At 41.2% G+C, this 13360-nt stretch overlaps 1 protein-coding gene across 1 annotated transcript; it reads right to left on the bottom strand.

Annotated features, from left to right (window-relative positions):
- Positions 1 to 4638: 4638 nt before the first annotated feature.
- On the bottom strand, positions 4639 to 12268 carry LOC117449794 (uncharacterized). The gene is made up of 5 exons (XM_034087678.2): positions 12146 to 12268; positions 7501 to 7998; positions 7053 to 7163; positions 6159 to 6196; positions 4639 to 5962 (listed from the first exon to the last, which is right to left on the bottom strand). The coding sequence occupies exons 2-5, from the start codon at positions 7898 to 7900 to the stop codon at positions 5792 to 5794; spliced, it is 720 nt and encodes a 239-aa protein (XP_033943569.2). The 5' UTR covers positions 7901 to 7998; positions 12146 to 12268; the 3' UTR covers positions 4639 to 5791.
- Between the last annotated feature and the right edge of the window lie 1092 nt (positions 12269 to 13360).

The following is a 13360-nucleotide window of genomic DNA, read 5'->3' as shown; positions in this document are numbered from 1 at the left end:
CCCCCCCGCCTCTGTTAGTACACATTTACTGACACAAACATTTGTATCATCTGTTGTAGACCGAAATAAATAAAAATAAAATAAGAACTAATTCTCAAAAAAGATAAACGCCATTCTTAAAATGTATAAACGAACAATAGTTTGATTAATATTGATTAGAGTGCACAATAGAAATCAAATAATTGAGAGAAGAAAAAGAGATAATTTATGTTATCTATCAAAACCCAGTTAGATTAACATTCATTGGATTGCACACTTTGTTTGTTTGTGTGGATATGTAGCAAATTAACATTTTAAATAGCACTTAATGACTGACTGAATGGAAATGACAATACATGAAAATGTAAAAACGAAAAAAGCGATCATGAAAATGTTTCCAAAAAATATATAAAATGATTTTTGACAGATATATCACATGTTTGTAACTAAATGAAACATTAATTGAAACAAAACACGGTATGAACTGAGGAGTGACTCCCGTGAGTTTCATGTATTTTCTTCACTCCGCTGGGAAACTGCTCTCATGTCAAGAAGCATCAGATCAGTGCATGCACTGCATCGTCCAATCAGTGAGCGATACACAGTAAGGGGGCGGGGCGAGTGTCTGAGGATTTAATCGAAGGATGGTCTGGTGGTTCCTCGGTTATAGCTCCTCCATTATCGCTCCTCGCTCCTCCGGCAAAAATAAGGCCATTGGGACGCTACTCAAGATGGCGCAGACAAATCAACTTCCGGTGAGACCGAGACCGAGGATAGAGGAAATGAAAAAAGAGAAGTGAGAAGGGCCCCATGGATGTATAGTAGAGTGGCACTCGCAGCTAATGAGGCTCCCTCCTGACAGATGGAGGGAGTAAATACTGCAGCAAGCTTTGGGGCAAACTCCCCTCTCTCCGGCAGAAACAGGAAATGCCGTAACTGTATGTAACAACGGTTTCAAATCAGCATCTCTTGGACAAAAAATTTAAATTAATAACTAAAATAAAACTACTTTTTTGTTTGTTGTTAACTTCACCAGCTATAACATAATGAGACCTTGTTTCTCATCGTTGCGTGAGACATTATATTCAGCAGAAGTCTCCACGTTTGCAGTCAACCAAAGTAGTTTGTAAGCATCATCTTTAACTAGTTGTAACGGACAGAAAAAACACACGACCACATCACACTGAGTTTGGCCTGGAGAACTGACCGTTTATTTGTATCTGCGCATGCTCATTAGCATCAGCACGTTTCTTTCACACTCAGGCACGCTCTGATGATACAACATGACTTTGTTCTTATGCAAATATGCTTAACACCCTGGTCTTGCTGGTGAAGCTGGTACACTCTCTGTTTATGTTATGTATATATTTATGAATTGTGTGTTTTGTGTATTATTAAATTAACTTTTGTATATTATGTATTGCTCTAACTATTTAAAATAAAGTTTTAACCATCAACTAGTTGTTAATGAACATGCATATTAGCAGTATATTGGCTCTTTATTAATCATTATAAAACACTTAATGCCTTATTCTACATGATGTGGTGCCACGTGATAGGACATAATTCACCGTGTGTTTGGTGTGTGTTGCAACCCGGACCCGTTACTGAGGGCACCGGAGTTGTTGTTCATTCTGGCTGGCATGACATGCAGTAGCAGCAAGACTGTACTCATCTCTTGTGATCCAATGTATAATAAAGTGTGGAGGTCCATACTTAACACACCGCCTCCGACTCCCATTCATCGGCTCTACACTGGTGACCCTGACGTTTTCGAGAAAGTTTCCGAAGACTCAATGAACATGGCTAATCGCGATGTTTTGTAAAGCTGCCGGAGTTTTGGGAGCATGCCGCTGCGGCGTGGTTTGCACACGTGGAGGCGCACTTCGCCTGCCGACAAGTCCGTGATGGGGATTTGAAATACTACCATGTAGTAGCAGCGCTGGGAATCTCCAGTCCACGTTATCCAGGTTGGTGGGATTTATCGCTGACCCCCCACACCATGGCAAATATGAGGTGATTAAAGCCCTCCTCCTTAAGACATTTAGCTGATCTGCTAAGGAGAGGGCCCGCCAGATACTTGAAATGCAAGGCCTAGGGAATACCAAGCCAGAGAGCCCATTACAGAGCCCCGTGCATTGGCTGAAGAGGCCGACCTTTTCTTCTTGGTTACCCAGCAGCCAGGTGCAGAAGCGCTAGCTGTGACACTCAGCGTTCCCCCGTTAAGAAAGCTTGGGGGAGACTGGACGCGACAGCAGCAAGCCGGCGTGGAGACACAGGAGAGTGTTTTTACCACGCGCGGTTCGGGGCCAGCGCGAAGAAGTGTGTCGCTCCCTGCAGCTACAAGCCTCCGGGAAACGGAGGAGCCGGCGCTCGGTAGTGGCCCTGTGCGTTGGCGGCACGAGCAGGCTTCTCTTCGTCAGCGACAGAGTCTCGGGAAGCTTGTTCCTGTGTGACACGGGAGCTCAACGGAATGTAGTTGCAGCTTCGAGGGAAGATGTTGCTCGTAGGGGACATGGACCGCGGTTGACGACGGCTAATGGCTGCCCCATTCGCACATACGGCGTGAGGCCTATGTGTTTGTGTATTGGAGGACAGCGGGCGGATCTTTTATGTGCTCACGGACTCCTTGTGGACGTTAAAAATAAACGCTTGGTTGATGCCTTGACGTTTTCCTCCCTCGTGTGTACACTTGGCAAGGGAGTGTACGACGGGCTGTCGAGGTCATTGTCGGGAGCAGACATTTTTCTCAGGCTGTTGGCTGACTTTCCAGACCTGACGCTACCCACCTTCTCCGCGCTCACCACCAAGCATGGGGTGGAGCACCACGTCACCACCGAAGGTCCCCCAGTCTACGCCAGGGCCCGGCGGTTGAACCCTTCTAAGCTTGCAGTAGCGAGGGCGGAGTTTTCAACCATGGAACGCCTGGGCATCGTCCGCCGTTCTGACAGTCCTTGGGCCTCTCCTCTACACGTCGAAATCCTATCCATGTATATTACAAACAGGATTGGTGACAAAGCGCAGCCCTGGCGGAGGCCAACCCTCACCTGAAATGGTCTTGCTGGTGATACAGCTTCACCGCAGACCAGCATAAATACCAGCTTTACCAGCATAGACCAGCATGGAATTCATGCTGGTTTTTTCAGCAGGGTAGCCATATGAGGCCGGAGAACTTTCCTTTGCTTTCAGCTGTCAGATTGTAAACAATCTGTCACATGACTGGGGGCAGATGACAGCGCTGACAAAGTGTGTTTCCCGCAGCAAAACGCTACAATACTAATTGTGGGCTTATCATGTTTATTCGGCCACAACAGAAAAAGAAAAAAAAGGGGGGCAGGTCAGCCAAAAAGGGCATATGGGCCGTTGCCCAGGCAACATTAGCCAGTACCTGTGCACGTCCCTGGCTGTAAATATAAAAATGGAAATTACTTTATACTGTATAGAAAATGACAGAAATACAAAGGGTACTCACTAAAAAACCAAGAAGATCAAACCGTGGTAAACTGCAAGCCAAACATACATTCTTTACACCATTTCCCAAAAACTTTGGATAAGATCAAACTTTATTGATACCCAGGAGAATTGTTGTGTCAAAGCTGCATGGCATGTAATTTACGTTAGAATAAATAGAATCGTTTTGAATAATAGATGAGAGTAAAATCAGCCCCGCCCACTTTTGGGGAAACCAACGCTGTCATTTGAACGACGATCAAGCCTGAAGCCACAGAGCTCTTCTGTTACTGTCCTGTCTTCTTAGAGGAAGTACAGAAACACGTAACTCTGGATTTGTTTTGATGTTTGAGGTTGTGAAGCTGACCGTTGAGCGGAGCTTCAACCCTGGACTTCCTATTCCATAGAAGCATTGCTTCGAAGCTTGCTTCAAATCACGTGACATGTGACGTCCGAAGCAGCAACTGCTTAATTTCCTGAATGAATCAACTCACTGGTTCGTGGTCCATTCACGCGATTCAATGCACTGCCTCGTCTCGATTCTGACAGGTGACAGGTTGAAACCGTTTCGAATTTGAGCGCTTCAACACTTTATGACCGCTCTAAACAATGCACAATGTGTGGGTTGTTGTCGTAGTTTACGTTGTTGCTGTTGAGTTGTTGTTGGTATTGCATTTGATATCATTATAGAGCAAGCCAGGAAGAAAGATAGGTCGTTCTGGCTCGGGAAACACTTCGAAATGTGGAGAAGTTGTGAACAAAAAGACAATTATCAGTAATATAAAAACAGTTCAATATTTCAAGGAATAGATAGCCCAGTGGGTCGAGCCAGCGCCCCGAATGCGGCGATGTCCGCGCGGAGTCTCCAGCTGCAGACTACTAACTGTAGCGTCACCTTGGATATGATTCCAAACAACTCACAGACTGCATCGGGCGCTGAAATTGCCGCCTTGTGACTATCAGATCTGACGGCGCTGATTGGCTGAAATTATGTTTCGGCGGCATAGTTTACAGATAGCAACAATGTGTTGGCTGCTGCTGCTCTGGCTGAGGGCTCCTTTCTTACCGCCCGGACGAGAGAGGGTAATGAATCTAATGATACACGCTGCGGCCAGGCAGGAAACATGTGACTTATCAGTAACTTTAGACATCGTAAAACAATTTTAAACGAGATTTTATTGTAGAGTAAACATTTTACTGATACCAATACTTATAGAAATCTTTTTTATATTTTGAAAAAACCCGTTTTGAACATATTGTCCCAAAGATCTCCGCTATTCGGAGACCCTCACAGTATTCCAGTCCCTTTTCAAAACTCATCTCTTCTCCTCTTGTCTACTCATAGCCCCCCCCCCATCAATCCATGCCGGTTGATCAAGTTTGATAGTCCTATACCCCCCCCGAACCTTCCCTTATATTGTAAAGCGATTTTGAGTCCTTGAAAAGCCCTATAAAAATGTAATGTATTATTATTATACTGACAGGTATCAGATCTTGCTGTGTAAAATAATCTTCCTGAGAGGTGTCACTTGTGATGTCGTCTGTGTGGTCTACAGTGAATGTATTCCTGACAGACACAGGTGATAAGAATCAAAGGTTCCCAGAGGATCCCATAGAAAATGCATGCGGGTCATTTTTGACCCACTTATGGAAGCGTGGGGTAGTAATACAAAAACTACAATTTCTTAAAATGTAAATTTAAAATGTGAATGGCATGATATCCAAAACATGTTTTTTGAGGAATGGCTGGAATATGAAATGATAAAAAAATGTAATTACAAAGATACTTCAAGAAAACCACCTCTCCGGGTCCAAAAAGACCCACTTATGCAGTCAACCGTAATTTGAAGCAAAATACCTTATGCTAATCTGTTAACTTTACTAAAACAGTTTATCTTACAAAAATAACTTTAATAGCATATAGAAATGTTATTCATTGGGATAAACCCCTTGAGATGCACCATCTCGTTTTCAAGGGGGTCCCGACAATAGCAACAACTTACAGACATGACACACAAGACAAACCACATACAGTCATATCACTTGTAATAAAAATCAACTTAATAAATACATTGAAGCTGTAAAAAGAGCTTTTTACATTAAATATCGTTGAGCTGAGGCTTTTATCCAAAGGGACGTACAATAAGTGCAATTAGCTTTGACCTGAAGCAAACTGTTGAAGCGGCACGTTTGTGAACTAGAGCAAAGCTGGACTGATCATCAGATGAGCAGGTCATTCAGAGCAGGTTTGAAATAAGTAAATGGATAAATAATCGTACATATTCCCACAAACATCTCTCTGTTTCAGAATATTTACGCGGCTGCTTAATCCACACCAGCTTCTTCTGCCAGACTGTGAGAGTTATTGGGGGTTGTTAACAGTAGAGCACAGAGGGGGCTCATCAGAGCTAGCTTCCACCCGAGGAACAGAGTAGATAACACGCTCAGCGTCACCGTGGAAACCGCTGTGGGATGAGCCCACGTTGACAAATTTGATCTCAGAGTAGGCGGGTTGACTCGGGTCGTCTTCAGCCTGGAGGAAAAAACATTGCTTGATTAAATGTGTCTCTAACAACAGAACAAAACAAGCAACTTCAATGAATCAAAGCCAAATCCGGCATTTCAGTAAATATGGATAGGAAGCAGCAACAGGTGCAAGAACTGTAGCCCGACCGAGCTAAAGTGTTGTGATCCAAACGTTTAAATTGTATAACTTTTCTCAAACTCACCTCCGGTGCAGAAGCGTTTTGTGTTTCCACACGAGGTTCTGAAAAACACAACAGAACTTTGAGAAAGAGACTCTCACAGATGATATCACACATTCCCCATTTGAACCAATATTTGGGTCAACCGTTAAACAACAAGATAAATAGACGTGTTTTGAGTTTGTAAACAACAGAACATATTTAGTCATTTAGAAACCTGTCAAATTGTAATTACTAAAATGTAAAAGCCTATGAGCTGACTTCACTCCAAAATAGAGGAAGCTATCCTCTTAGCTACCTCTATTATTTTGCGTGTGTTTTTATAATTGACCAAAGGTTTTGTTATAACTGGAACTGGCAGAGCGATAATCCTTCAGTTGTTGCTAGGAAACAGGTGCTACAATTATGCTTTGTAAGTCGCAACATCACGAACATAGAACATAAAGTCTAGTAGTATCCATGCAAACTACACCATTATACAATAAAACACATTTAAATCTATATCACAGCTGCCCGCAAACACACACACACACACACACACACACACACACACACACACACACACACACACACACACACAGTAAGACAAGGCTGCCTAGATGTTTTTTTACAGTTGCGTTATTTTTTATCTGGTGTCATGGACTGGACTTTTTTGTGTGAGAGACAAATATAATCTTGCATCTGTGTTAATATAACAAGTCAAGAGCTAACAGCTGTTTATACGTGAGTGTGAGTGTGTGTGTGTGTGTGTGTGTGTGTGTGTGTGTGTGTGTGTGTGTGTGTGTGTGTGTGTGTGTGTGTGTGTGTGTGTGTGTGTGTGTGTGTGTGTGTGTGTGTGTGTGTGTGTGTGTGTGTGTGTGTGTGTGTGTGTGTGTGTGTGTGTGTGTGTGTGTGTGTGTGTGTGTGTGTGTGTGTTACCTGGTTCCTCACTTTTGGCTTTACAAATCCTCTTCCTGCAGAATACCAGCACAGACAGTGATGACACGATGACCAGGACGACCAGAGTCAGAGACACATACAGGACCACACCTGTGGTACAAGTTACAGTTACTAGTAAACTATAACATCAACACCAAGAGACCCCATGATCCATTTGGTTGTTAGCTTATCTTTAGGGGAAGACAACAGGTCAACAGTATTTGCCATATACCTACTGTAGAAATAGAGTACATCTTTTAGAAGCTGGGAATAGGATTCAAGGTGAAGCATTTTAAAATCTGATTTGTATTTTGTACTCGATGCCAACAGAAAGGCACAGATTGTGATTGTAGAAAAAGCATAGAACATTATGATGGAAGAATGTGATGGCCATTATCATGCTCCTTTATGTTTCATAAGTTGTTATATAGTAATACACACAGTGTACCTGTAGTAGTTGTTGATTCAGGGTGCTCTGTGGTTTTAGGGGAAGCTGGTGAAGATGTGGAGCTTTCACTTTGGTTTGATGTTTCTGTCGAGGCTGATGGGACGGATGATGGAGGAGTAGAAGTGGTCAGAGCTTTTCTGGCCACTTTTTCTTTATCAAGCAGAAACTCACCATCAGTGACGATGAGCCTAAACCTCTGGTATGGATCTTTAGAGGAAGTTCTGCCCAGACCACACCTGTACCATCCTGAGTCAGACTGGGTCAGCTGTTCGATGCTCACAATCACAAATCCTTCTTTTGATGCTTCAAGATATCTGATGCTGTATCTGCCTTTTTTCAAATCTTTGTAAGTCGGTCCAACAAGAATGTCTCTTTCACATTCCTCCTTGCAGAAGAACATCTCGGTCCCAGAGCGAGTAAAGGAGCATTCAACTACAATATTTCCCCCAGTTCCAGCATTGATTGTTTTTTCTGCTGAAGGACCAACAACAAGTTTTGCTGTTGAAAAACAAAAACAATCAATGGTTACTATTTGTAGTTTACAAATTGTAGTTTCAATATTTTAAACTTTGTATATTTTCAGACGTGATCCAGTCACTGAGGGATGAGGTGACGATTTAATGAAACAGCTTTTTGAAATTCATTATTATTTTATTTCAGTTTGATTTGGTTTCATTATACTTTGTATTTATATTAGATTTGAATGCTTTAATAAAATCGCAGGCTTTGTATTTGTAGTTATAAATAGTGCCTGATTGAGCTTAACTGATCATTAAATATGTGAACTTTAGGAAGATGATCTGTAGACATCTTTTGAAAGGATTTATTTACCCCTTGAACTGATCATTTGATATTATGACTTACCCTGAGTTACATTGAATCCATATGCTCATAACTTCCCTAAAACATTACTTATCTAAACACTTATTTTTTTGTGACCAACTTTTTTATTGTTGTTTTTTTTTTTTGCCCTCACAAATGGGACTTAAACAGATACAAATGATATAGACCAGGGGTCTCCAACACGTCGATCGCGAGCTACCGGTAGCTCGCGGGCAGCTTTTCAGTAGCTCGCCGCTCGATTATCGATTATAGCGTAGTAACGTTGCTTCTTGATTTTTCGGCCGCGGCTGGACAATAAAGTGTTTTTATTTTAGAATTGTTTCTGTCACACAAATATAAAATTGGTCCGTGACGCAGAGATCAAGGAGCAGACGTGACAGCGGCACAGCGACACCACACACGGAGCAGTCTGCTTTATCCAGCAGTACCAGTCAGAACCAACGGCAGAATGACCCGCTCTGAATCAGGCCGCGTCGCTGCGGCTCAGAGACACACAGGGAGGGATTTGTGTTTTTGAAAAACACTCGTTATCGTAATGTCAGGTTTTTGGTGGATTTAATCAAGTCTTGGATTGCAGAGTATGAATGTCCTCTCGCTATTTTCAGTTGATAAATACGTGTGTAAAGTTTGTGAAGGCAGGAGGAAAGCTTCCGCAATCACCGTCTCCTCTCGGTTCCTCCAAACCCCGCCCCCTCCTGAAAAATAACTACTAATAAGAGTGACAGGCTGATAGAAACTTTATTATTCACTGATTGAGATGATGAAGCTAACTTAATCTCATACATTCATGGGATTCATGTAACAGTAAGACAGAGAATGTAAGTGTGCACCCACATGCACTATTTTTGTTTTTATAATGCTGTTGTAAATACTCCTGTTGTCTGCTGTGTTCAGACTCAAGTCCTGTGTGTGATGCCTCATTCAGGACATTCAGTGTCCTTTCTTTAACAGAAGACCGTTGCTTGAAGCTGCAGCTAGACTGCAGAAGTATTAGTTTTGAGGATGGATAAATGTCACACACAGATATAGGGAGGCTAGACCTATACAATTGATTAATTATGGTTTATAATTTAATGTCAAGACGAAGAAGAAGAAAATATGGCTGCACTGTTCAGTGTCAATCCTGTGGAGATGGAGATGGAGGTTATAAATCTCCAAAATCATGTTCAGCTGAAGTCTCAGCAAAACTCACAACATTTCTGGAGCCTTGTAGACCCAGAAAACTATAAGAACATTCACCAAGCAGCACTGAACATGTCTGCTTTATTAGGCTCTACATCCCTTTGTGAAGCAGCTTTTTCCGGCATGAATGTCATGAAATCTAACTACAGAACAAGACCGACTGATGAACATGTAAATGACTCTATTAGTAGTGAACCTAAGTGGGGTAACTCCAGCATACACCTCTATGGTGGACTCCATGCAGCGCCATTCATCTCACTAACTGTAAAAAAGACGTGAATGCACTTATTTTACACATGTGCCATAAGATGCTTGCAAGGTGGTGATTAAGGCGATGTATTTACTATGTGGGCCATAAGAAGAAGTGAAAAACATTGTATTTTTTCTCTTGGACATTTATGTGAATCTTCAGTGAAGTACTTACTATGTTGTCCATATTAATATGTGAGAAATTGTCGTTTTCTTGGACCTTGATGTGAAGTTAAGATTTTAGATAAGCTTTAGGTATTGCAATTTCACACAAAAAGTAGCTTAATTCAAACTGATGAGTGCTATGTGAATAAATGTAAGCGATGCGATGCAAGTAGCTCTTGGCCACTTTCATTTTTTCAAAGTAGCTCTCAGGTGGAGAAAGGTTGGAGACCCCTGATATAGACAATACAAACAAACAAAAAAAAGAAAGAAAAAAAAAAAAATATATATAGATATATATATATATATATATTAGGGCTGTCAAACGATTTTAATTTTGAATCAGATTAATCACAGCTTAAACATTTATTAATCATGATTAATCACCATTGTGTCCAAAATATGCCATTTATTTATGTATATTGTTGGGAATGGAAAGATAAATGAAAGAAGGCGGATATATCAATTTAAAATACAGTATCTATGTTTATTATAACATTTGTCTGCATGTCAAAATGAAAGACAACCCACACACCTATCAAACCATGGGGTCTTAATTCATACGTGTTGATTATCAACGGGGGAGTACTTCAGGAAAGTCGACAGAGGGGGGGGGCGGCGGCGGAAAGTGGAGTACTTCGTGACCACAGGAGTGTGAACGTTGTGATCAGCTGTTTTAGCGCAGTTCTCCAGTGAAGGGGGGGAGTCTCCCTCCGCAGCCGGTTGGCGTAGTTTTGGCACAGTTCCGTTGTACAGACCGACGTTAACAGCAGCCCTGTCTGTGCACACGGAGACCGACTCTGTCGTCCGGTGATCTAACCGCCTTCTGGAAAAGCTTCACAAGTACGTCGGTACGCAAATGCGCTTTGTGACACAAGTGACGGTACCCATTTCAGATACGCACATAACCTGCGTACCAGTTAGGTGCACCCCTGTACCAGAGCCATATTATTACTATTATATGGCTCTGCTCTGTACTACAGCAAAAGTATTCTCCGTCGGGACTTCCTGCAACAACACCACGCCGTTATCAAAGATGTTATATTGAGAAGACGATCATTACGTGACAAAAGTTTTCAAAACCGTGGCTACTGAAATCAATCTTACTAACTGCTGTCTGTGCAATTTACTCCGCGCGAGTTGGCAGACTTATTTTGCTTACTTTAACATCATGTCTCATGGTGGGGCTAAGCCATTTCTTGGTATGGGTGTAGCCTACCCCAGCCATACCCTGACGCTGCCACTGGTGGCACGTATGGGGCGGGCCATTCTGCCACATGCGTTAAATGCGTTAAATATTTTAACGCAATTAATTCAAAAAATTAATTACCGCCGTTAACGCGATAATTTTGACCAGCACTAATATATATATATATATATATTTATATATAGGGAATCCCTTTCCCATGCCAACCCGTCCCCCCCTCTTCCCACCCATCTTGCCATTTCACAGAAAATCCTACCTGATGTTTTTTAGCAATCGTCTGAGTTCATGTATATATTATATATATATTATAGCATAACAATTTATAGCACAATTTATCCACATCAAATACATTCATTCCTTTTTTTCTTCTTTTTTTTTTTATCTAAACACTTCTGCATTAACTGTCTTTGAGAAAAGAGGAGCTCGTCTCTTTGTGCAGAAGTGTTTTAAACGGTGAGGTTTAAGCAGAATGCATGTTTTAGGAGAAGTAGTGCGCACACAATAAATGACATTAGGATTATACAGCATTAGAGTGTGTTAGAGTTAGTTAACGGATGTTTTTAATTCACCGATTCTTTTCTCCATTTTGGGATTCTTTGTTCACCGTGGAGTCATGCTAGAAGAAGTTATCTTCACAAATTCAAGGTAACACAGGATGAGTTATTAATTAATCTATTAGTATATTTGGTAAAGTATTCATTAATTCCTTCATTGTCTTTTCAACAGAACAGAAAGCTGTCTCACAGACTCTACTTCATCCAATGGAAAACAACACAACAGACCAATATGCTCGTGCACCTGGTATTCAATTCTCCTTCACTAAAATATCCCTTGAAACAACACTAAGTGTGTGCGATACAAATAATTATTCAAATACACTTGTGTAGTCGGTCTATTTCAGTTTACCGGTTACTTTCAGAAGACATGTTGGATTTAAATGAAGTAAAGGTGAGAAGATAAAACAATTTCTGGACGAGAAAGAACATTCCGTTTTTTACTCACCATCAACAACAATGATTTCAATATTCTTGTATGTACCCGCACCACACCAGTACTTTCCTGAGTCAGACTTGGTCAGCTGAGTGATGCTCACAAACAACTCTCGCTGTTTATAATCAATGCTGTATCTGTTATTCTGCCACCTCTGAGCTGTGGCACCGGATGTTTCAATGAGCATGTCTACTTGTTCACATGGTTCCTTACAGAATAACTTCCTGCCTCCATAAGAAGTAAGGAGCATTGAAATCGGATTGTTTCCCCTTCAATTCCTGAATAGGACAGAGAGTTGGGCACTGACGAGACCGGTGCTTCCATCCTGCCATGAGCTGAACAAAAGATGAGCCATCATTAGTAGTGGGCAAGTACTTCCTGTAAGATGCATGTCTGATCACTTCCTGTTTCACATGAACACAGATCCTCAGAGTTAAACCACAGCCTGACTGAAGATCACCTTCAGCACTGCAGGTTAATGTGACCGCTCGGTCCTTTAGACACAAAGACTACATGAAGTCTCCATCTCTTACTTTAAGAGTTACATTAACGCAAATCCTTAAAGTACATCACCTAAAAAGTGTTTTATGTCAACACCACCTTTTTTTAATTTATGACATTTTTGGACAAAACACTTCGATAGATAGATATAAACTTTATTTATCCCAAATTGGTATATTGTTTTTGTTCCAGCAGCAGTGTCAAGCCTTACACGAGTTATACATGTTTAAAAGATACAATAAGATACAAATATAATAAACAGTTACATTAGCGGCATTTATATATAGTAAGAATACAAATCAAAAGATTAATAAATGAATCAAGAAAATTATTTGCAGATTAAATGATAATGAAAACAATTCATATTTCACGTCGTAATGACTAAATGTTACTCGTTCGTGAGCAGATAACTAACTGAGTTAATTATGTTTAATTACAGTTTGTTGAGGAAGTGAAACATTACATTGAAGCTTAGGTCATATGTTGCCAAAGCTACTAAAACAGCCTAACTTTGAAAATACCTTTGAATAACTCGTACTGCTGGTGAGCCTTGCATTAACTCAATACATACGGTAAAGGAAAATTATTCAATTACTGAGATGAAATAACAGTGAAGTTACTCACAGAAGAGGAAGAAGAGCAGATCAAAGGTGAGAGGACTTCCAGGCTGAGACTTCAGATGGTTTACCACTGACTGTCTTTTCTGTACTGGCCAACCAGGAACTT

Source organism: Pseudochaenichthys georgianus, chromosome 7, assembly GCF_902827115.2.
Source record: "Pseudochaenichthys georgianus chromosome 7, fPseGeo1.2, whole genome shotgun sequence".
Classification (NCBI taxonomy): Eukaryota; Metazoa; Chordata; class Actinopteri; order Perciformes; family Channichthyidae; genus Pseudochaenichthys; species Pseudochaenichthys georgianus.
Note: the sequence above shows the minus strand (reverse complement) of the source record. Positions and strands in the feature narration are given on the sequence as shown.

Excerpts from the sequence above, each read along its gene's own strand:
- LOC117449794 (XM_034087678.2), bottom strand. The coding sequence starts at position 7,900 with ATGTTCTTCTGCAAGGAGGAATGTGAAAGAGACATTCTTGTTGGACCG. Across the intron at positions 7,164-7,500 it reads TGAATCAACAACTACTACAG|GTGTGGTCCTGTATGTGTCT; the intron begins GTACACTGTGTG and ends CTTGTACCACAG. Across the intron at positions 6,197-7,052 it reads AGCCAAAAGTGAGGAACCAG|AACCTCGTGTGGAAACACAA; the intron begins GTAACACACACA and ends TGTGTTTTTCAG.